This window comes from Anguilla rostrata, chromosome 18 (assembly GCF_018555375.3).
Source record: "Anguilla rostrata isolate EN2019 chromosome 18, ASM1855537v3, whole genome shotgun sequence".
In the NCBI taxonomy this organism is placed as follows: domain Eukaryota; kingdom Metazoa; phylum Chordata; class Actinopteri; order Anguilliformes; family Anguillidae; genus Anguilla; species Anguilla rostrata.
In genome coordinates, this window is record NC_057950.1 from 19,434,569 (window position 1) to 19,460,691 (window position 26,123).

Genomic DNA, 26,123 nt, shown 5'->3' on the forward strand with positions numbered 1-26,123 from the left:
AGTCACACAGCTGAAACATAATTTGAAAGAAACCACTCAACTCATCACTGCTTAATAATTCATTACCTTAAACTCTCACCCTTCCCGGACATAGCCAGTAAGCAGTGACTGTAATTAATATCGCTGTCACAAAAAGGTCATACTTTGGAATGTGATATCATTCCTTTTTTACCTTTACAATCCATGTAATAGTGCAGGTGCAGAAGTGTGGCACTGTTCTGGGTGCACGTGCAGTTAATATCACTGAGTGCATGCCCCATGTCCATTTTGAAAGCAAACACTAATGTATGGGAACCGATGCCACAGTGCTACCGGGTTGCAGCACCCAATCCTACTCATGACTCAGACAGCTACATGGCCACAGGGTAGGCCCTAAAAATCTCACTACTATTGCAGGCTTCACCCACACTGGGCTGCAACTGGGTACTATTGGAGTCAAAATGATTAATCATACCGGTAAGATAAATGATGGTCAATTTGAACAGTCGGGGCCATTTAAGTAAGTGTTTACAACTTAATTTCCTCATGCAATATTGATACTCAAATCATATTAGAATTTTCAATAAAAATGTTTAGGAAAAGTCATGAAGAGGGAGCTATATGGATTTCATGACAGTAGATTTATTGATTGTATTAAAGTGACAACAGTCAAATTGACTGCCGTGGTGTTTCTATGGTTAACTACTTTCTAACTAGGCTACTGTAGCTACCTTGCAAATTTCACGTTTTCAAATTAATTTAAATATGCATTATTATTATAATCATAACAAACACAGTACAAAAATCCCAAGACAGATGTTCAGTCATCACATGGGAATCAGTGGAGGTGGTGGGGAGGCAGGAGGTGGCGAGGGAGGCAGAAGGCAGGAGGCGGTGGGGGAGGCAGGAGGTGGCGGATGAGGCAGGAGGTGGGGGGAGGAGGCAGAGGAGTGCTGGACCAGACAGCAGCATCCACACCATTAATAGGCTAAATCTCGCCATGTCACAGACAGCACCAAACAAACTCACTGGGAAATAATGCCACACTTCTGCTCTATTTTTTATGGCCATATTAAATCCAAGTGGGACTGGAGAGCTTCTGGATTTCAGGCTCAGAGTCTGCTGGTTTTTGTGTTTTCCTTAAGATCAGCAACCCATTCAGACCCAAAAAAACCATGTGACCTGAGTTAACTGCGTAATCAACTGCTTTAACTGATCAATTGCTGTGTTACTCAAGCGCTGAGTAATAACTAAAGCCAGCATATCCTGCGGCTGTCCTGGACCACGAGTGAAAGCCACTGTATCTACACTTCCATCCATGGAGGGGCTGGAGCCTATCCCAGCATGCAGTGGGCCAGAGGTAGGAATACACCCTGCACAGGTCACCAATCAATCACAGGGCCCACACATCGTTCACTGACACATTCATATCTACAGGTGATTTGGGGTGTCTGATTAGCCTATGGCAACCTCCACACAGAAAGGCCCTCAGTCAGGATTCAAGAATAGAGCATTCTGGGACTTCCACAGACTGGAGCATTCTGGAACTCCCACAGATTAGAGCATTATGGGACTCCCACAGACTACAGTATTCTGACACTCCCACACACTACAGCATTCTGGGACTCCCACAGAGCAGAGAATTCTGGGACTCCCACAGACTACCGCATTCTGGGGCTCCCACAGACTTAAATGTCAATATACCTGAATTTTCAGAACATGGCTTTTTTCTGCTTTTTTTCCACATGAAAAATGCAACCCCTGAGAGGCAAGTGAACATTGAAAGCAGGAAAAAAATGAGAAGTTTCCTCTTTGAAGCATTGTACTCAAACTCACATGTGACCAAGGCATGACTGACATTAAAGCCGCCATCATAGGGGTCGGTGAATACATTATAGCAACCTTCATAGGGACCCGTGAATTACATTAACATCCTTAATAGTAGCCTCTGAATGACAGCGCATATGTGTTTTTATGCCTGTGAGTTCAGGTTGAATCAAATGCAGACACAAACACTTCGACGGTTCCTATGCCACTGGGACAGCTTTCTTATCCATTGGTTTGCACTTGCACTCACCCAAGGGTGTGGTCTGCGTTAAACTTGAGTGACCTGAGAATGGCTAAAATCATTCTGATGCACATCGCTCCTCGAGTGCACTTAGAATCCAAATAAAACCTTCATCAGCCTTAATGCCAGATGGGTTCGTGGAAGCACTCAGAATATTATGAATGGGAACACAGTCCAGTGGGATGTTTAATAATCAAAAATATTCAAGCACTCAAAGTAGCTTGTGTTCAAAACAACAGCACAGCACACTTGAGCCTGCACTGATTAGAATGAGACCGAGATAAGGAATTCACAGCCGACACAATCTCATATTTTTAATGTACAAATGCAGTCAAGAATATCTAGACCAAGAGAAATCAATAGTCCAGGTACTTACGTTGTGCAGACTAACCCAGGAGAAAAATAAAGATTCACAGTAAATGTTTCTGTTCTCCCTTCAGCTCACTAGCTAAACATCTGTGACACACAAAGTGAAAAAGAGGATTGTGTTCATCTGAAGCCAGACGAGGAAATGAGAAGTTCTGAATGAACGCTGATTGATGAGCCTTCATTCAAGCCTGAAAGCTCAGAGAAAGTAACCTAATCTACAGGCACAACCAAATGAAACTTCATTATTTGTTTCCGAAGAAAGATTTCTCAGAGCTAAACAACATCCCTCTCTCACAAAATGTAATGGAATTACAAAAACTGGCAGTGTAGATACTTATTTGTGGGAGCAGTTACTTTAAGACCAGGTTTTGTAAACAAAATTTCAAAAACACAACACTGCCACAAAATGTGTAACTATAATGTGGTCTGTAACTACAAGCTAAAAAACAGATATTCTAATTCGGGATACAATCTTTACAACAAATTATTGTCCTTAACCTCTTAAATCAGAATGGGTTTATTTGCATTCATTCAGTGTTAAAAAGAGTTAAAACTCATGGTTCTCTATAAACTATTTTACAATGCCAATGTTTTAGCGACAACGGTTCCTTATTTTGTAACATGGGCTGGCAAAACAAGTTTGGAGAACCTCACCTTCCATGCATTTTGGAAATCCACAGACTATATGGTAAAGTCAGTATTTTTATCACGGCAAGAATCCAGTGAACAAAATCCAACTTGGAGAAGCATCATTGTTCATTTAGGAATTCTCCTGAGGAATTATCATTGTTGTCTGTTTTGCTGTCCTACATGTCAAAAGTAGTGTACAGATTAATGTTTTTATCTACGGTTTGAATAGACTCTCTTAAACATGAGAGCACACATAGCCTACATGATTCTCAGACAAGTACTGACCAAGCAGCCTCTCAGTATATCTAATGGGACCCATCGTGTGCCAGCAACGCAGTGGCAAAAAAAAGGTTCTTGAGGCTTTATGCCAAAATAGTTTGTTGTTTTATGACAAAAATTCATGAAGAACACAACACTAATGCACAGGCCCTGAAGAACACAGCACTAATGCACTGGCCCTTAAGAACACAGCACTACCGCACAGGTCCTGAAGAACACAGCACTAAAGCACAGGCCCTAAAGAACACAGCACTACCGCACAGGCCCTGAAGAACACAGAACTAATGCACAGGCCCTGAAGAACACAGCACTAATGCACAGGCCCTGAAGAACACAGCACTAATGCACAGGCCCTAAAAACAACACACTAATGCACAGGCCCTAAAGAACACAGCACTACCACACAGGCCCTGAAGAACACAGCACTAATGCACAGGCCCTAAAGAACACAGCACTACCGCACAGGCCCTGAAGAACACAGAACTAATGCACAGGCCCTGAAGAACACAGAACTAATGCACAGGCCCTGAAGAACACAGCACTAATGCACAGGCCCTGAAGAACACAGCACTAATGCACAGGCCCTAAAAACAACACACTAATGCACAGGCCCTAAAGAACACAGCACTACCACACAGGCCCTGAAGAACACAGCACTACCGCACGGGCTAAAGAGGGTACAGCAGCTCTAAAGTCTTCCATATGCTTCAAACGAACTGGTTCGTATGAAGTGTTGTCAATGTCAGACAGTGCTGTAGTTCATATATTTCCCAAAGTAGATAAACTCGAAGGTGGGGCGAGAAGCTGTCCATCATAGAAAGGGGTGGGATTTTATCCAAGAATTCAGCGACTTCTGTATGCATTTATAATCGCGATGTGAAGACTCATACAAATGCACAAACTGGCAAACGCATTCACAGTTTTTCTTTGGCATTCATATTAGCGGTGTAGTTCAGCTTCTTCTTTAGACCAGTTTACAGTGAGGCGATGCATGATTAGCCAATATCATTACATTGTCACCAACATTCCATATTGAACGCCACCGCTCATAAAATGTATAAACACTTAACCAATAAAAATGCATTGCTGAAGTGGAGTCATTAAATGCCATCTTTGTAGTCCATCCAGTCGTCAGCATACAGACACATAAACACAGTAACTGTGTTTATCAAACTCTCAAAAAATGTGTTGTCTGGCTCAACATATTTATCTTACATTTTAGTTATTTTGATGTTAGTTGATGACTTCACACTTCTTTAAAGATAATTACAGGATATGAGAATGTTCTACAATAATACTATCATGACAACTAAGCCGGTCTCAGCGATGGGCACAGTGATGATAGCAACAAAGACAAATCATCTGTCACTCAGTATAAACTAAAAGTTGTTACATCCGACCATTAAATATGATCATTCCCAAACGCAACGATCATACAACGCAAAACTGCAAACTCGCCTTTCTTCTGATCTTTACTGGTGGCTGACAAACAACATTTGACAATTTGCAAACATTTGACAATTTGCAGACCACCTGAAACCCTGTCCATTGTACACCTGGCCCATCGCTGTGGAAAGTGAGCACGAACTTTGGAATGTCGGTTTCGGAAAGTCATCAAAAATTTTGGATGCAGAACCCCCCTATCCGCACTTCAGTCTCCGCTGTTCCGAACAGCAGTCGGTGTCTTTGCATGTGGAAGCCTTAATGCTCATCATCTGACTGGCTTTTTCCGTGCACTAAAAAAACTGCAGTCAGGAACCCACTCAACGGAAGGGTGGAATTTCCAGAAATGCACCTTACCTGCACTATGGTGTTCATTTGCCTTTAATAACATCTCAAAAAATTAATGATAATGATAAAAGCAATCATAAGGATAAAAAAGATAATGATGAAAAACATTAATGAACTGTGATAATGATAACTCCGGACAGAAGTGTTTTCACAAGCTTCTCAAAAAGCACTGTCGCAAACAGACACTGACCAACATGAAGCATCTCCAGACAGATTTTTAAAATCTGAAAGCCAATTCCTCACTACACATAAAAGAATGTGTTTTGGACGTCCGTTTAAAAAGTTAATGGCCATGTCTGTCAGCACCCTTTAAAAGATTAGAGCCTTTTCAAAACCACCAGCAACACCGCAAACACACTCTTTCACTTGGGCCAGTTCTGTGGGATAAATCCTTAAAGATGAGATGCCAGTTTGGACACAAAGAAGCCAAATTCAAGTGGTCTGCAGATTTCCTTTGGTAAGTGAACAGAGGACGATGAGTGTGCACTCTGCACTTGTAGGCCCACGAGACAAAGCGCTGTGTTAGCTGCATTAAGCAGGTTTGCAGCGCTGGCTGCAGATCAAGAGCCTTAATAATATTCACTCAGACTGGTCACACAAAGGCAAGACGCTAGGAGACCACAAACAGCTAGATGTGGTTGAGTGATGTCACTCCTCCGTCCAGTTCCTGCTCAGCTATATGCTACACTAAGTTAGGGATGTTTCAGTAAATGATGTGTCACTATAAATGTGTTTATGAATGGTTATGACTCACTGTGAGGCAGATCAATAACATGGAGCAATACACTCCACTGTTGTTTGTACACAACAAACAGCTTCTTAATAGGGCTTCATTGTGATCTTAAAATGACCGCCTTGTGAAATGCATGTTGTGCCCATGCGGATGAAATACCGTCTAATATCAATAATAATCATTATTATTGGGTAGTTGCTCCAATAATGTTTGGAATGGCAGCCTGTTCAATTTTCTTTTAAGTTAAGATATGTCGCAGAGCCAATTATCTGTTTGCATTACCTAGGTCATTCCTAGAACTAGCATACAGATACTGCTTCCTATTGGTCAAACATAACAAAAATACATTCAATACATGTCTCTTTTCATACCTTCAGTATCATAACATTATATAAAAACGCAATCGCATGTCATTTCAACTCGAAATGGGGGGCCTACGCGTCTGTGTATTGTCGTATTTGTATCCCAAGGGAGTGCTACGCATCCCAGACTGAAAAGTGCCGGCTAGTGTGTAGCTCGCCATATATAAACAGGGAAATGTACTAACAATAATGGCTGACACTGACAGGAATTTGAAGCATCGTGTGATTGCTTGCCCAATAGCCACCCTTATGAGCCATGAATGCGTATGGCGCAGAAATAAGAAACGACGGAGCGTCATTAGCGTTATTTACAATATTGTAAGCCAAACAAACAAGAGCGTTTGTTCCAAGGGGTTGGGTGTCATGCCTGTTATATAAAACATAACACGCGGAAATAATCATTCATCAAAAATAAAACAGTGAATGTGAGAACGCTGTGGTTTTATTGTGGGAAAAGCTATCACAATATTAGGGGTACCGTATGCTACTGCATCTTTTCACGAACATGCCAGCTAATTGCAAAAAGCCATGCCGCCAGAAGCTAACGCTATCGAGATATTAGCTAGCATGCTATATTACCCTTTTACATTGACACAAACTCAATGAATTGAGGTGTAACATTGAATGAATTCAGGGGAATCACCAGCATTATTTTTTTTTTTTTTCTGTTTTTATCTGGAAAAACTATATTAGACAGAACGAGAGGGGATTCTACAGACACGCACTAGGCCAGACCCAGAGAACTCCACCTCCTTTTCCTCCCGTTGCTCCTGTCTCTTTCTACCTCCTCGTTGCAGCATCTAGCTATGCACTTAGCCTCCCATCCTACCACCATATGAATAACAGCTACAGCCTCGGCGACAACGCAGCCAGCGCCGTAAGGTGTGTACCGCTGAACAAATACAGCACTTCTTCGATGAATAGTTCTTCTGTGCACCCGAAAAGCAGCACCATTATCATTGCTATCTATTATTATTTATTACCTGACGCGGGCAGTGATGGGGAGACCGATGGGTTCCCCCTCGCCTCGGTAGCCTTCCTGTGCGCTCGTGCCGTCTTTACGCGAGAATAATGAATCGGATATGCCAGGCAACTGAAAAAATAAATAAAACGAAGAACCGTGTCGAAGCTGCTATAGCTTGTAATGGCGAGGAGCTGTTATATATGCCATTAACAGTAAAGATACGCGGCGGCAGCTCCTCCTAGACCCTGGCACGGCCGCTGTGCTCCTGCCGCTACGGCTTGTTGTTGACTTTCAGGAAAGCTCGTGACGTCACGCCCAGCCGCTTCTCGGACGGCTTCCCTCTCTCCCTCCGTCTCCGTCTATCGCTCGCCAGGCTCGGTTGGTCCCTCCGTCTGTTTCTCCAATCTACAGCGCCTCTCCCCAGTTGCATCCCTGCTTCTCCCCCATGAGACAACACTCGCGAGAATCGGGTCAACTGGTGTATTAGTGGAAGAGATGCATAATTGGTCTGCGGTGCTTCTGTACGTGGCACGGTAGCAATGCTTAAATGCAGACGCCAGAAATGATAGAACACACGCCGTTTAAGCGATACTGGGGGGAATACCGTGTTTATGTGACCGAACGCTCTACATCCGATCCGAGGATCGGAAATGTCCTCTACTACTCTCGATGCCATAATGCCTCTTATATAACCACATTCAGGCATCCCTCGCTGCTCTTATGTCAAAGCGTATAATTTCTGTGGTGTAGGCCATTCCAGCCTGAAACGACAGCACAAGTACACTTCATACTGCATGTGTTCAAAAATGCAATATTTAAAATATTAAACATGAAATGTAACAATATTGATAGTTCTGATGCATACACAGGGTAGTTCTGCACCTGGTCTGTATGCGGACACGGTCATATTTTTAATTGGGTACAAAACCAGTAGTGCACAGAGTGCTTTCTGTTGCTTTTTAGGACTGTGCACGAAAAGACACCTTCCTGTGTTATTCACTACTTATCCAACAAACTTTGTAGAAACTTCATATAGCAGTTATACAGTGAGCTCCTGCTCCATAATGTTTGGGACAAAAAATATTTTTTTCTTGATTTGTCTCTGTACTCCACAATTTTAGATTTGTAGTCAAACAATTCACACATGGTTAAATGCAGATTATCAGCATTTATTAAATTGTATTTTATGAATTTTGGTTTCACCATCGAGAAATAACAGTACTCTATATACATATCCCCCCCCCTTTCAGGGCACCATATTCTTTTGGACAACTGGCTTCATGGGTGTTTCAGACTAGTGAGGTGTGATCCATTGCTTCCTTAGTGCAGGCTTTTGCCTTTGGAGTCTGTTTTTGCCATTTGTCAACATGAGGACCAGATCTGTGCCAATGAAAGTCAGAAGCCATTATGTGGCTGAGAAATAAGAAAAGAAAAACAGTCAGAGACATTTACCAAGCCATAGGCCTACCAAAGTCAACTGTTTGGAACACCATTAAGAAAGAGGTTAGCTCTCTTTCTTCTTAATGTATAAAAACTGCTGTAATTTCTACATGGTGTAACTAAAGTGTAGAAATATTCTTAAATACAAGTTTAGAATGTGCACTTTAAGCACATGCAAATTTGTTTATTACAAATCTAAAATTGCAGATTAGAGCCAAATCAAGAAAAAATGTTTTTCTCCAAAACATTATGGAGCCCACTGTTTATTGTTATATACAGCATGCTTTATTAATGCTTTGCTAAACACTGGGTAGCAAAACTTGTACAATAGAGACTTTCGTATCAAAATGAACCTTTTTAGTTATTCATTTACAGTACTTGAACTTATTTTTTGCATTCGTGTAGGTAATTCTGCCCTAATTCCACATGCCATGTCAACTATATTTATTATGTTTGTTAACATTTGAAAAATGTGTAGGTCAGCTGAAAGCAAGGGTCATTCTTTTTTGTAGCGTAGGAATTATTTATTGTAAAATGACTGGTTAATGAAAGAAAGGCCAAGGACGGATTGGCTGACATGATATCACCTGCTGTCCTGCTGCCACCTGTCCCTGTATCTGCCTCTTTCAGACCCTCCCTCTCTGATTCCTCCTCCTTTCCTCTGAAGGCATTGGCCTAGAGTGTGACAACCAAGTATTATGATCAAACGCAAGAGGAAATTAATCAAATAAAATTATTTTAAATACATCCTGTATGAAGCAAGTCAATTATATTCTACGCCCATTTAAGCCTAAACCTGGCAAGTTAGCCATGTCCACATACAGTATGATCTTCAACCTGTTGTTACCTATGAAATATTTCATGTTTGCAGCACAGTGACAGGTGTTCAACAAAAACGGTCTACCTCCAATCAAAGGAATGGGCTGTAAGGCCAACAGGCAACAACGGTTAAAGCAGGATGTGCCTTTCTCAATGAGACACACCTGGGCTGATTACCAATTAACCTCTGGTCTTTGTTACTGTAGGTCACTACTGTCTAGTCATCACCAATTGCCCCCAATATGCCACCTCCTTGGACTAGTTTGCCCTACATTAACTGCTTTTGTAGTTTCTCAAATGATTGCTTTTAAAATATATGTTAAATTTATTTACTACTAAATAAAACCATGGGAATGTTCAAACCGTAATACTGTACTGCACTGTTACCATGACACCCACTGAGAAGCAGCTAGAATATATCCATTATTCATCTATCAGGCAGCCAGCACAACAGCTTATGCTGCTCATTGGGTATTTTGTAGCCATGTACTCTATGTAGTCAGCTAGCAACTCGGGGTGAGGATCAGTTGTATTTCAGGTCCTGAACTGAAAACGAATCTCATTTTAAACCATTCAGTGCGACACATACAATAATAAAGGAAATCATGAAGGGTGCAAATACTTTTTCAAGGCACTGCAGATGTAGGCCTACAGAATAAATAGCCTAACAAAGTTTTCCAGGAGAAAAATATTGACGAAAAACATTTTCCTGTTTTCAAAATACAGATTTGAAACGTTTATCAGCTAAGTTTACAAGCAGGTTTTAACAAAGAGCAGAAGCAGGAGTATAGAAACCTAAAAACATATAGCTACGAAGGTTCACTGGAAGAAGAGTCAATCTCGTGATCAAGGGGTGTGCGAGGAAGCAAAATGCTGCTAGTTAGCAGCCTAGTATTGTAGCGTAACTACGTAGGCTAATTCTAACAGATATACTTACATTGACTCCCATGCTCCCAAACCCATGCCAGTTAGACAGTGGGTCTACCAATGCGTGTAACCCCCCTCAGTAGTTAAAATGAATACCAGCACTAAAACAACTAACGGCACCTATTTAGATTAGCTAACGTCAGCAACTAACGCTAACTAGTTAGGCTAGCCGGCAAGCAAGCTACTGACAAGCATATAACTGTTGGACAACCACTAGTAAATTAAGCTAAATCTCAGAGAACAGTTCGGCCCATGAGACAAACCTCAACAATAACTGAACTAATACATTATAAATAATAGTGGAATGACATAAATGCCCCCAAACTGACATGCAGAATATTCTCCAAGTAAATAATTTACCTCGCACAAGTTATCCGCGGCCTGTTTTCTCGGTACATTGATGAATACAGATGTCCAACATCACTTGAACTTGATGACTCGACTGGCGCACGCGCTGAGGACAGGCTAAGATTGTGACTGGTGTTGCTTACTTTACAGTCCCAGCTGTCTAAAGCCCATAAAATAAGGCGCGTGCATTAAAGATTAAATAAATTTATCTTTCAAAGCAAGCTCAGATCACATTTTTTTCTTATTATTCAGAACCAAGGACTGGTTCTGAATAATAAAAATAACAATGCATTACATTTACCACACGAAGAACAAATACAGACATACAAGAGAAAGTGAGCACTTTTATAATGAAAGAAAAACGCAAAATATTATGCAAGCAGAACATTTTAAAATATTCTGGTGCTGATCTGTCCTATCCCTAATTAACTTAGGAGTATGCATCAGTGCTATCATGATGTACTATGCATTAATATGTTTGAAATTAAATTGTTTGTTGATTCATGTCAGAAATCAAGAATCAGTTACTGATTCTCATGATCAGTAATTGGGGAATCGTTATTGTTATCAGTATTTTAACTATATGTTTTATTTTGCTTCTCAAAACCATGTTGGGTTTAAAAAAAAAAATAGGCTCATGAGAGAGATAGGATAAAAGGGAATAAAACTGACACCAAACTCTTCTGCCCACATCACGTGACTGGCTACACCATCCATATACCATCATTTCACTTATAAGTGCACGTTTGATTTGTAGTAAAGGCTCACCGTGCTTTCAAAATTAAATCTGCTGATTTTTATTCAGTTTGATCAGAAAATATTTACTGAATATATAATCTAAAGAATTTACCACTCTTCAAAAATCCTGTTAGTTACTTAAATTTCAGTGTGAAAAATTGCAATTGAACACACAGAGAGTTATATATAAATCCAACAGGGATCACATGTACGTAATGACAAATTTACATTTACCTATTTAATTATTATGATCTGTTTAATCCTCTTTTAAAATTTTTTCAGTGTTATCAGTGTCCACCCCTAGGTATTTGTGTTTTACTTAATTCCCTGTGGTTTGTGTTTTTTCAGTGTCTCTGTGGCTTGCTGTGGCTGGGGATGGGGGACAGAGTAGAGTCCCAGAAACTCAGGGAACATGCAGCCTGCAGGTCTCACAGGGACACTGTGGTCAGTTTATGCCTGAGAGTGGCTTGGTCCAGGTGGAGGAGGGATCTCAACATCTCCATCCACCCAGTGAGGCCCGTGGGCACAGAAACTCCCTGCCCAGATGGCAACCCCACTCACAGAGGTCCAGGCTCAGCGGTGACACAGGTGGGGACAACAGAAACACACACACACACACACACATGCACACGCACACACATGCGCACACACTCACACTCACATACATGCACACACACACGCACACACACTCACACACACACACACATGCATGCACGTATACACACATACACACACACATATGCATGCACACACACATGCACGCACACACACACATGCACATACACGCACACATATACACACGCACGCACACACACGCGCGCACACTTAGTTTGCACAAATATGTATGCTCGTGCTCTTATATATTTAGAGACACGCATGCTCACAAATGAAAAATTGTTTCATGCAGACATATGATTCTTGTACGATATTGACTTTATTAGTTGAGCCATTTGAACATATGGACTTGGTCACTTTTGGTTTCTTTTCATCCTCTGTTTGGTGACCCAGTTTCAATCAGGTGAACCAGAATGGAGCTTCTGTGGTTATTCATCCCCCACACATTGGAAAAGCTGTCCTGCACACCTTTGACTGTGGCTGCAGCTGCGACTCCCCCCCTTTCCCCCTTCCCCCACCCCCTGCCCCATGCCGTGTCTGTCCGCAGCTGTCCCCTTGATACTGGGTCCCCTCCTCCTGTCCTGCCTGCAGCTGTCCCCCTCCATACGAGAATGCCCCCCTCCTCAGTGGTCCATCACCTGGACACACATTAAAGACCTGTGTCCGTCATGGCATCCCCTGGCCCCTGGTCGGCCCGGCTGAGCTCCGGAGGTGTTGGGGAATGTTCAGGGGTTCAGATGGCAGGCTGAACTCCCTCGGGAGGGGGGGTCCAGCATCATGACAACAAAGTGGAAGAGGGCAGCATACAGCGTGTACCTCCATGGACCAGGAACGATGGAGCTGGAGTTAGAGTTTCAGATTTTAGGACAACAGGCTATGAAGCAGTGAGATAACTCTGTGCATACCCTGGTCAGGGTTCACTTTACACTTCTTATCAAAACTATCACGAAACATCTGAATAAAGCTTCACTTATCTGCCGGTTAGGTTGGCAATGACAGTTAGCCACATTGCTGTGCAGGTTACAGTCTGTTAGGAATACCTCATATACAATAAGGAAATCCATAAATGTATCTTATATGTTATAAATTTAATGGCTGGACCACATCTGACCTGAATTTTCAATGCTACTGTTGTCAATACTAATGTAATGCATAATACTAACATTAAAATGAATATTTTAATAATGAATAAATCATTATTCTAGAAAATTCATTAATTTTAGCCAAATATAATTATGCTTACAAGACATTAATTTTATGTGATGAAATAGCTGCCTATGGTCTATGAATAAATGTATAGCAATTTCTTTCATGTACTCCACAGTCTCTGGCTTTTCTAGTATCAAATCTGCAGCTTTTTAAATTTCAACATTTTTCTCCTTGTAATGTATTCAGCAGGAAGGATGATCTACTATTATCTGGCTCAAGACAGAATCCCCAACCTATTTTCACATCTATACCAAGCCTATTTATACCAAAGTAATGATGGCTAAAGATATTTTCTGCTGTGTAGATGATGTTTGAAATAATTCCTCACCATGCTTCCATTTAATTCTGCTGTGCGTGTGTGTGTGCACATGCGTGAGTGTGTGTGTGTGAGTTTGTGTGCGTGTGCGTGCATTCATTCTGCCAGCTAATTACATCAGTGTCTGATTTGAGTTTTCACAGGACTTTATAGCATTGAGGAAAATATTCTTCACAATTATTCAGTATATTAATTTACACACAAGATCCATAACATTTAAAATGTTAGAATGTCCCTTTCTTTTTTTAAAGTGGCCTGGTACAGGTGTGGAATGTAAGGTGTGCAACAGTATTAATCTTTGTGAAGTTCAGCAGGTTTTGAGGCTTATTCGACATGTGTGCCTCGTGCCAACCTAACAGTTGCCTAGGGACTCATTTTAAGTCATTTCTTTTCCAAGAACATGTACAATTCCTTTCAAGTGATAAATAATAGTAATGTAATTAATCACTATTGACAGCACCACTGAAGAGCATTCAATGCTTGCCAGCAGTGTTGTCGACTAAAACCAACACCAATGCCAGAGCCACCAGATCTGGAACTGTGACTAGATGCAAAAAGCCAAAAGTATTTATTATTGTAAAACCTTTTTATGGTCAGCTAATAGGTGCAGTGAGGTTACTCTCAGTATGGCCATGAGAGGGACCATCAGGCGCAAACCTATGGCACTTGGATTGAAAGGTCATATAACACAGGTTTCAAACCAGCTGTTGTACATGATCGCCCTATTGCAGGGTGAGGTTTTGACGGCATACCACACGGGGCTGTGCAGAGTAAAATGTTCAGTGTTACTTGATCCCTAACAAATGAAAATGCTGAACATTTTGCAGCATGTTTCTGGATTACATTGCTGGTCTCAGCTGTTTCCTTTCAAGGGAGACAGATTAATGAGAGGACAGTTTTTCCAGGTTCCAAGTATTCACTTATCTGCCTGAAACCTAAATGACATTCTTCTTCCCAACATGATACCACTTTTTTCACTTAAATACAGCTTGAAGTCTGGTCAGGTCTCTGAAATTAGGTTTCCTGGTTGTTGATTTTTATGAAGTCAGTGTGATTACAGCAGAACTCAGTCATTCTTTGTGAGAGTATTTATCTTTGTTGTTGCAATTACCCGTTTGCTGGTGACCTTTCGGAATAGAGCCTGAATTAGGTTTATGTAAAGTACCCTGCTTTTAATGACCAAAACAAATGTGATGGCTGCTAGCCTGTATGACACAGCAGGACTGCTGCACTTCTGTCTCCTATATCTCTTTAGCGCCTCCAAGCAGGTATTTATGGAGTTGGCTGACTACCTAATTGGGCTGCACCAGATTGTTCGACCTGCAGGTCACTTTTTGATTGGCTGCCAGAGAACACAGTGTTCCTTTCTCTTGTGTGAACCAAAAGCACATTTAGACAAATTATTTTTTCTATTTAATAAAGTTCTCTGAGCAATGTTTTTCTCCAGCTTTTGTTTAACTCTGAGAGAGGGGTGTTGCGTGTGTGTGTGTGTGTGTGTGGGCACATGCATGTATGCATGGGTGTATGTGAGTGTGTGAATGTGTGTTTGATTGGGCCACTTCTGGCCATAACAGATGATGAAACAAAACAAATGATTCAGGTCTCTGCAGCAGTAACTGTAGTGTCTGCCCCCTGTCTGCCCCACAGCTCAGCATTTCTTTAGTTCATTATCTCAAAGTGTCAGAAATTTCCTCCAAAGGAAAACCTCCAAACATGTACCTGCACATGATTATTAGCTTTAATTGTATTTTTCAACTTTTATGTATAAATAAAACTTTTAAATTGCCTTGAAAATATATGTTTGAAGTATTCAAATGGTGCATAAGAGATATCTCTCCGTATCTCACAGTGTCCCAGGCTGTGAAATCCAGTTTCATCAGTAAGATAAGAGACATTACAATACATTCTCAGAGGCAGCAGGATGTACCCCATTAGCCTGTGATGTCCCATGTCATCTGCCACGCTCAAGCTCACAGCTAGATTTACCAATTTACCCAGCACCCCTATTAAATCTTATCTGAAGAGTGATGTTTCCCTCTGAATGTTGATCTCACCTGGTTCCACATTTTGGGGGTTTTGTAAAACCCCAAAACACTTCATAAATGCCCTTCATTTCTTGTTGCTGTGTTGGAGTCTCAGGCAGCAGACGCGGCCCCTGGCCCTGCCTGAGGGGCCCAGGCTCAGTTCGTCACTGCTGCTGGGGAATGCAGCTGTTACCTGAGCCAGACATCTGGAGGAGACAGACCGTCGTGCGGCAGCCATGCCTCGCACCCCAGGCGCTGTGCTGCAGTCATCTCGCCCCGCCGGTGTAGCCATGGCTTCCAGCTGCATTTCTGCTAAAGACGCCATTTTGGCTCTGCCTCAGATCCCCCCTCCTTTCCCACTCCTTTCCCCAGCTTCTCTCCAGCTGAGTCCCAGGGGTACGCACCTCACAGGTCAGCCCAGGGAGGTACAGACATACAGTATGCTGGGAAGCAGCACACCTTCTCGGAACATCACAAATTCAAAGTACATCTGCGCCTCTTCTGTATTACATCACTTTCAGTCCTAACATCCAAATTCACCTTCTTAACTAAGGAAACCACCAAACTGCAAATACTGTAGGTTTTGAATTGGTAGATAAATAGGTTGATTTTTATGCAGTTTTCTTTGTCCTCTTTGGTGACTGAATAGAAGTGGAAAATGAGCTGTATATTCTTTTATATGAATGTAATAATGACAACGCTATATACTTTCCTAATTAGGTTGAGTCTGCTCACTGCACCTCAGCCAGTCCAGCAGGTTTATGGCACAGTCAAGATGTGAACTGGCAATCTCTCAACACCTGACTTTCTCCTGTAGATTCATTTTCTAAAATAACCAGCACCGTCTACTCCCATCTCTTGCTGAGTTGTCATGGGTAATCCAGTAGCACTATATTCAGCCTCGAATTCAGCCTTTCAGCCACAAGGTGCCAATATAGCCTCCTCACAAAGTCACCTGTTGAGCAATCATTAATAATCATTCCACTGAGTTGCCTGGATTATATAAATTAAAAAGGTACATTTTAAAATAGTCCAGCTTCCTTGAGATATCAGCTTGAGAACTGTTCATATATCTCATTAAACTGAGAAACTTTAAAAAAAAAAAATTTCTTTATACATATCCCCTATACCTGGAGACATCTGAACCAAAGGACTGTCATAAGGAACAAGTTCCTCTCTGGAAAAACATCTCAAAACGCTATATTTGACTATAAAACTTTTAAAGCATCATTAACCAAGTCTTCTGTCAGAAGATTGACGTTGTGTTGTGAAAACTGAGGAAACACTTGTCTCAGCATCCAGTAAATTTATGACAACTGACAAAAAGGCCCCAGCATCTCCTGATAAATTGGAAAAGCCTTCATCTGCTTTAGTCTAAATGCAGTAGTGCTCCGTCTGCTGTGTGCAGAGTTATATCGGGCCCATATCTGGGTTACAGTCACCATTACATCCTGGAATAAAACAGCATCCATATCCAAACTGCACACTTTGCTGTGGGTTGCATATTCAATCCTCATTTGAGCTGCAGCACAGCTGAAAAACTCATAAGAAGTAACGACATGCCTTTTTGATTTCAGTGCTTCTGTTATCAGAGTCCTGTGACTAATCCATCTGGGGATCATTTGAATTATATGAAGTTAATTTTGAGTGGTGTTTCTGGTCTAATTAATTGCTGCTTTTCCACAGCCAGTGGCCTTGTTATGTGACTACACCTTTACAGATGCATAATGGATGTCTACTGCATTACAGGCTTCTAAACTCAGCGGAGCTATCTGACAGCCCAAAACTGAGCCTACAATTTACAGGTTACTCATTTAGCAGATGCTTTTAGCCAAAAGTGCATGTCTTTGCCAAGCCAAGCGATATTTTCCTCCAAGGCACAATGGGAAGATTAACAGGAGATAACAGAGCCACGGGCAGTGCGCATCAGATGAGTGAAATAACTACTGTTATTTTAAACAACCTTAAACACCCTTAGTCCTGGCAGCTGGGAGAACCCCCCCCCCCCCCAGGTAAAGTGATCATGGCGAGCCATCACAGTCCCAGTCTCCCCAGTCAGACCTTCTGATTCTCTCCTGTAGATATGAGCTCCTGTTTCCAAGGGACTTTTCCCTCTTCCTTCCAGGACAGAGGCTGTGATGTGCACATCTGGACTACCAGACTGTATTTGATTTTCAACAACTGGAGCCCCCCCCCCCCCCCATGGTATTATTCCCCCTTCCCCAAACATTGTGGGAACTGTTTGCATTGTACCTCTACTGAGTTCTTCTGTACTGGCCCCAGGGGATGCTGGGATGCCTTTTCCCGCCTTTTTCTCATCCTGCAGAGCTCTGTGTTAGTGGCGCTCCTCTCACTGCAGTGAGAATGGCAGGTAAGACCGTGAGGAGTGAGCTGCTGTATGCAGAGCAGGCAGCAGTGTAGTGTAATGGGTAAGGTCACAAGTTTGATACCCAGGTAGGACACTACCGTTGTACTCTTGAGCAAGGTACTTAGCCTGCATTGCTTCAGTATATATCCATCTGTATAAATGGATGCTATGTAAATTGTGTAAGTTGCTCTTGAAAAGAGCGTCTGCTAAATGCCTGTAATGTAATGTAAGACCCTGCTAAATCAGCCTCATGCTCATAGACCTTGTGCTTTCCAACAAAATGACTCTGAAGCACTTCTTCCCTAACAGATACATTTCTATGAAAATGTTTTGTTGATAAAATCTCAAAGATTCTTTGCACACCCTTAAAATGTTTACGTACAGTCCAACGAAGCAACTCTGAGCTCAATGTGTTGCGAATTTAAAGGCTTGTGGTTTTCATTTGAAAAATACAAACCAATGTCAACCTTTCTATTGCACCATTACTTTTTGTAATTGGCAACTGAAACTTGAGGTTACAAACTGTCTGACCCATAAAATTTCATACAGAGAAGTCTGGATTAAAAGAGGAAATGGAAAACTCTGTCCTGACTACTGCCATTTAGTCTACAAGTAACCCTAATATTAGCAAGCAGCTAAATATTCCACATATATGGAATATTCCACTGGATCACTACTTACAAACCCTCAGTATTAGAAATAAAATTGAGCACAACAGATTCTCACATACATTCGGTCGATCTGAGCAGCTAACCAGTTCATTTGATTATCAAGTCAGACATAGATAAGACTGAGATAAGTCCAAAATATATAAAACAACCCAGCATGCTGGTTGAAAAGCTTGGTTCCTTTATAATGTTCTACTGTTGAAATATGAAACATTTTACATTTCTAAACTGTAATTTTAGACAACGGGCATAACCAAGCATGATGCCATCTATATCAAATCTATGAAATATGATTCTTGATGTAATTTATTTCCTGGGTAGGAGGGACGTAAAGGAGATTAATTGCCATTTTATTACTGTAAATGCCATACTTACAGACTCATTTCTGTATTTTTGAGAGAATCTGTTCTTGTGCCATCATGTAATATGTGGTATGTATTAAAATGTCCTTTGTGTTTGATCATCCTGCTGTGATGTTTAAATGTGACTGGGTGTTTGGTAATTGGGTCTTTTCTATTTAGTTTGGGTGAAATCGTACTCAGTAAGGTCCTTTCATTTAGTTGTTTTGATGTATTTAGAACCTTTTAAAAACAGTAAGGTATGCTCAAGGTACATATATACAGTATGTTAAGGCATATATTTTAACAGAACATATATAAGCAGAAATTATACAAAATGATATGACAGGACCAGTGGCAGCATTAAGCTGGAGCAAGCCAAGGAAAGCCAGGTCTACAGCCCCAGCACAGATCTGCATAGAACAGCCACACCACAGATCTACATAGAACAGCCACACCACAGATCTATGAACAGCCCCAGCACAAATCTGCATAGAACAGCCACACCACCGATCTGCATAGAACAGCCACACCACAGATCTGCATAGAACAGCCACACCACAGATCTGCATAGAACAGCCACACCACAGATCTGCATAGAACAGCCACACCACAGATCTATGAACAGCCCCAGCACAGGCCTGCATAGATCAGCCCCAGCACAGATCTGCATAGAACAGTCCCAGCACAAATCTGCATAGAACAGCCACACCACAGATCTGTATAGAATACACCCCCATAAGCACTCCTCCCCTACCCTAAAATTTTTCTACAATTTTACATTTTATAATAAGAAATAAATATCAGCACCTCCATGCATTGACCGGGCTCCTCCTTAGCACCTCCAGGGAAACAATCCTTGTGCTGCCACGGTACAGGACACCACAGCACATTTTGTGCAAAGAGCAGCTACGGACATTTTGTGCTTGTTTCTGTCTACAGGGATTCTCTTATAAAATAATTATCTGCTTTGAAATCTAAAGGCACAGAACACAGAATGAACATTCTACTCAATCATCTTGAGAATTAGGGGGAAAATAACACATGGCACAGGGGCAGAGGGACTAATATAAAGTAAAAACCTCCAGAACTTGATAAAAGGGTAAGTGTTCAGCATTGGGTTAGTGCTACAGTATATCGAGTCCAGAGATTCTGAAACAGTATCCTGTATTTTATTTGCATCTCGTGACCGTAATTGAAACCACAGACATTTATTTGTGCTTATTCCTGGGACGTTGGTTGCCTTGTAAATATCCCCCTTTTTCATGTCACTGCTGGAGAATTCTGGAGGCCATTCCACTTGTGCTTCCCTGTCTCTGGCCTCTCAGGCCTACAGGTGTGCAGCATTCTCATTACGTCTGATCTGTTGCTAAAACTCATCACATGACTATCAGTTTACATTTATCATGTGCTCTTATCCACAGTCTTACAGACATGTTCTTTATCACGCAATCCATTTAGACAGCTGTATATTTTACTGAAGCAACTCAGTTCAGCATTTTGCTCAAGGATAGGATAGCAGAGCCCCACCTGGGAATCAAACCTGCAAGCTCTGAACCGCTAGCCCAGTTGCCTAACTGAAATACTACTTTATTCCTAGATGAGGGCCAAAGACAGCACATGGTGAGCAGTGAAAAGCTCTCCCTCCCTCCCTCCCTCCCTCCTCGCTCTCGGGGCTGTCAGTCTCTGAGGGGGGTGAAGGAAGCATAGCGACTGATCACACTTAAGGTAATGAAGCGATCTCACAATCCTAACGGCAATGTGACATGTAACACCCGGCCCACGCTGGGCCAGTCTGCTGGGGGGGGGGGGCTCAAAGGTGCATCAGCTCACTTGATACCTCAGCTCCTCAGCTGAGGTGTTAGCTCGGTCTCTGGCAGGAGCATATGCACACCGATCCGCCCCAGATGAGGGCGCCCCGCTCTGCTTCTGCCACAGGTGCTGCCGAATCAGGCCCATATGCTGGGGCCCTGGTCAGCTGTGCCCTGGGAGTCGGGGCATCTCTGATGGGCCACAGCCAGGCTCTTCTGCTGAAGACCACATTAATATGCCATAGCACATTTTTGTAAGTATTCACAAAGGGAAAAAGCTGCTTTCCATATGAAGATTGACTGATAAAACCTGGAAGTTCATGACCTTTAAAACACACATTATTAGTCTGAAGACAGTGTTGGACTGGAATGTGACTGATAAAAGCTTGGAATTATATCTTTGCAGTAACAGCCCGAGTTGCCCCACAGGAAATTATGACAGGAAGAAAATGAAGTTTGCTGCCATGTTGTTTTATTTTGGCTTCAGTTGTGATTTGCAGTCTATTTTTATTCAATTACTGTGACTCGTGTTGTATTTCAACAAAATCACAATACACACAAGAATACTCAGTGTTAAATCAACTCTAACGGAGTATCTTTTAGAGCTGATTTTTCACAGAGCATTTTACTGTACATCCATTCCATACATCTGACTGTACGAGTATTTTGAACAAATTGTATGAAGCTTTATTGAGCATTTGTGAGTGTGCCCAGCAGAATAATTAGGAACATCTCTCCTTTGATGATATAGTTGCACCTGCACATTCTAAATCTATGTGAGCACATCCCTCAGTGTCCAATGAACAGAACATTCATTTGGTTGACAAACTCCATTTGAAATGGGTTGGATAAGATGATTTGATCATTTCATCCATAGTGTAAAGTGCTAAATTTGTGAAGTAATTATCATTGCGGCCAGTTGTTGATGTCGGTTTTATTGGTCACTGAACATCGGTTGCCGTGGGAGCCGATTGAGGGGGGTGGGGTCATGGGACCTGCAGGCTGTGTGATTTTTACACCATCTGGGGAGGATCCTCTTAGCTGCGTCCCACACAGGACATGGCAACCACAAAGCTAAAAACAGCATATGCCCACTCCTGGGACACATGCAGAACAGCCCCCTTCATACCTGACCCATTCCATGTGGATGGCGACCCCCTTGCCTTGAGCATGAAAATGTTTTTCACATTGCGGGGTTATCCTATCTACACAACGCTGAACGGTTCAGTGGTCGTCCCTTAAAAAAGGTTCTCGATCCAGGCGAAACCAGACTCTGCATGTTTTTCCAAAAGCGATTACCCTCCCCTTGCAAATAAGCTTCCCCATCTCCGCTCCATGAAAGCTGCTATTTGAAAGGGCTTCCACTGCCAGCCAAGGCAAGTGAAAGATCCAGCTGACTCTACCCACCCCCACCCCCAAAACACCCGCCATCCAAAAAAGGGCCGTGATGCACTCGTCCCGCCGCTCCCCCTCGCTGATGGCGCTTGTAAGGGAAGGAGCTGAAAACGGGCATCCCGAATAATGAGCAAAGAGCCGCATTGATTTAGCCCGAGGCTTACAGCTCCAACATCTGTCCCCTCTGGCAGGCCGGCTGCGGGCCTCATTGTTGGAAGGCTCTCTATAGAAGGTGCAGATGCAGGGAGGGGAGAATCGGCACAAATGATACAGATGGACGTGCCGGAACAGATGATCCAGCGGGCAGACCAGGCGCTGCTGGCACAGGTACCGCGTCCCCAACAGCTGCCGCAGGTTAGGCGTTCCTGGGAATCGGTTCCGCGCGGCGAACGCTCGCGCTGGCCGCGGTGGCTGTGGCGCGCGATGGCGGCGCAGGTATCATCAATCAGGCGCCGCGGCAACCGCCAAACACTCGCTCTCCAACTCCGCCCTCCCTGCATTCGCCCTGTTTTGTTCCACCCCCCCCCCCAACCCCTTCCAAACTGCACCATCATTAAGTTGTTACCCAGCAGGCCACTGCAACGCCAAAATCGCACGCGTGGTCCAGAGTTGGGCGGATTATTTACTCTCAGGGCGGGACCACTGTGGTGCTGCTGTCTTGAACAAAGAGGAAAAGATGACAAACGGCCCCCCATTTTGTGTCCTTAAAATTTCCCCCGAGCACACCTAGGAGAATGTCACAGTGTAATTGATTTCAGAGATAACAGGAAAAAGGAGGATGTCCTGGCAGAGAAGGCTGAAGATAGAGATGTTCAGAGATAAGGTTCAATCTGCAGAAATCCTCAGCCTGTTTAGTGTACAAAGACCCTGTCCAAGGCCATCCCCAAAACATGCGCAAATCCACCTTATCTGAACACCTGAAACATGCAATAACACTGGAAATATGTAACATTTATTCTTTACTTTATGGAACAATTGCTATTGATTCCTTCCAACCACAGGAAAAATAAATGTTGCTTTTTAGAAGGGATGGTTACACTATTTAGAATCATGGGGCATACAGTGATAATGACATTCAAAGAATTAGTTGCATAAAATACAACATTTTTTCATACAAATGCTTAAGCAATGATTTCCTCATAAAATAAAGGTTAATATGATGAAATTCATACCATTTATTAGAGAACACACCAGAAAAGCTAAAGCAATAGAAATGAAACTAGGAAGCTGGTTACCATGAAAGCAGGTTCATGTAAAGGTAATCAATGTTTAGAAGTTAGGTTAATGAAGGTGTAGAAATATCTAGGCTGATTTTCAATTTTACTGAAAGAATGATCAGTGCAGTGCAGTTATCAGTGCATTGAGATGTTATTACATAGCCTAGCAATTGTAGGCTCATTACAAGCCCTCGCCATTTTACCACTATTCATTCTGTCATGAACATTCTGTACAAGCATCACGGGAGAAGCTGAACAATAACACTATGCGGGCTCTAGACTTCACAATGTCATATTCACTGAATGTGCTTTACAACATCCTGTGGTCAGAGGATTTATTCTGAAGTAATACACCTTCAGAGAGAGCGGGGGATGGTGGTGAGAGAAGGAGAGAGAGAGAGGTAACGAGATATGGAAAAAGAAGGAGCTAGGGAGAGAGAGAAGGGGTACGATAGAGAAAGAGAGTAAGAGGAGAGAGGAGGGGAAAAAAGGGAAGTGAGAGAGACAGAGAGGAAGAGAGACAGGGAAAGAGAAAGATGAGAGAGACAGATTGGGAGAGCGAGAGATAGAGAGACAGAGAGAGCTCTATAGGCCCAGATGCGTGGGGGTAGGGGGGTGGGGTGGGGGTGGGTGTTTGGCGGCTCAGAGCTGAGCAGTCCTGGCCCGTGCTTGCTGATGGACATCTGGAAGCCTGATTGGTTAATGGCGCCTCCAAGCCAAAAGGTAGTCAGCCATTTCCTCCTCCGGCAACAGGAAGGCTGCTCGTGCATCTGTGCTCCACCCTGGAAACGTGTCCCCAGGGTCAGCAGCATGGAGAGGCATCCGAGGGGCCACATCTCAGCACCAGGACACCATTTATCTCAGCGTGGAGCAGCAGCACCCAATCAAAAGGCTCCTATTCTGTGTGATCGCACAGCGTCGCGTTCTCTGATCTACACAACTCTTCTTCATGGAAAAGAGATCTCAAACAGGTCATCAGCTTGCTGGCTTTTCAATGTTTTTGTAGGACGCTTGTCAGACGCTGTGCTTTGAATACAAGGGTTTATGGTTATGCATGGTGTGTGATGGTGAGTACAGAGCCAATGGGTCAAAACAAAAGTGACTCACTATTTAGCAAAGTTGAATTCTTCACTATCAGCCCTGCAAAAGCTAACTTTAATAAGAAGTCAATCCGAAAAAAATTTGAACCAGGAGGGTAAGATATATTTTGTCCATTGGGCTCTTCTGACCAACATGACTATCTAACCAACCAGTAAGAACAAAACTGCCTTGTGAAAACAGAACTTCCCCATGAGAACAGGACTGCCCATGAGAACCAAACTTCCCTGTAAGAACAGGACTGCCCGTGAGAACCAAACTGCCCTGTAAGAACAAGACTGCCCTGTGAGAACCAAACTGCCCTGTAAGAACAGGACTGCCCCGTGAGAACAGGACAGGCCCTTTGCCTCATGTCCCCCTCATGCTCTATGGACCCCTTCAGTCCTGACTCCAAATGAAGAACAGCTGCAGGATGTGTATTGTCAGTACATGCTAAAGGGTATTGATGCTGCTGTTCAGTTTAAATGGCCCAGAGGGGCAGTATTGGACACAGGTCACTGCATCCTGTCCAGATGTCTAAATTAGACAACAGCTGTGCTAGCCAATTACTACCCTAGCTTAATATCAGTCTAATACAGCAGTTTCCATACCTTCATCCTTGGGAGTGGAAACCACATCAAAGGAATCATTCGCTTTTCAAAAAAGCTGCTAATAATATAAATATTGTACCTTGTTCAAGTTGCACAAGAGGAAAACAGATCCTTGCTGTGGCGGTTTGCTAATCCTTGTTAATTCAGATATATGGATATGTAAATGTAATACTAAAAAAATATTTAAAATATGATCTGATGGCAAATTTAAGCGGAAGCTGCTTGTGTTCTCTCTGTAAATACATCTATAAATAAACAAGTCAAACCATCAGCAGTCTCCCATGATACTCAAACTCCAGTGAGCCCCCCCCCAAAAAAAACCCCCAAAAAAACAGATGCTGCTCTTCAAGAGTGCTCTCTGCCCATTGGGAAACAGCAGCTGTTCCTGTTGCACCATGGATACCCTCAAAAGGGACCCCCTCCTTCATGAATTATTAACATGCAGCAGTATTGTTTTCGCACCCGTTAATGAAACCCCGGACCTGGACCCGTGCCCTTATCCCAACATAAGGGTGTGGAGGCCTGGACTGGTGAAGCTCAGACACACACAATCATGCACGCGTACAACACACTCACACCCACATCCACACACGCACACACACACACACACACACACACACAACCTTACACATCACGCCCACATCCACACACACACACACACACACACAACCTTACACATCGCACCCACAACCATGCACATCACACCCACATTCGCACACACACACACAAAACACACAACCATGCACATCACACCAACATCCACACACACACAGACAAAACACACAACCCTACGCATCTCTTGCACTCACACACCCGTACGCACCATATGCACACGCTCACGCACACGCCACGAGGGGAAGGGGAGCCAGCTCTGGTTTGGCAGGTTTCACGCGTGCAGCGGGACACATGACAGTCAGTGACGAATGAGAAGCAGGATGAGGAACAAAAAATGAAAGCCTCCTGGCCGGGCTGCTTTGGATCTGAGCTCGGACACGGACTCTGGAATCCCCTGCGGTTCCCTCCCGAA

The 26,123-nt window shown here is 42.9% G+C and overlaps 1 protein-coding gene and 1 long non-coding RNA gene across 5 annotated transcripts in view; one reads left to right on the forward strand and one right to left on the reverse strand.

Annotated features, from left to right (window-relative positions):
• Positions 1-10,855, reverse strand: part of LOC135245278 (RAC-gamma serine/threonine-protein kinase-like) — a 68,914-nt gene extending 58,059 nt beyond the window's left edge. The window contains exons 1-2 of one of the 4 annotated variants that reach the window (XM_064318237.1): positions 10,722-10,855; positions 9,203-9,290 (exon numbers count right to left, since the gene is read on the reverse strand). Coding sequence is in view for 1 of the 4 variants with exons in the window: in XM_064318234.1 (XP_064174304.1) it covers positions 10,372-10,383 (12 nt within the window). In the remaining 3 variants the exon portion in view is untranslated. Of the gene's footprint in view, positions 1-7,194; positions 7,616-9,202; positions 9,291-10,371; positions 10,526-10,721 lie in introns of those variants that run through there. The other 3 variants (XM_064318236.1, XM_064318234.1, XM_064318235.1) reach the window with 3 other exon arrangements.
• On the forward strand, positions 6,956-13,350 carry LOC135245284 (uncharacterized). Its single transcript, XR_010327187.1, has 3 exons — positions 6,956-7,093; positions 11,796-12,035; positions 12,456-13,350. It is a non-coding gene; the product is annotated as an uncharacterized LOC135245284 (long non-coding RNA).
• The last annotated feature ends 12,773 nt before the right edge of the window (positions 13,351-26,123 follow it).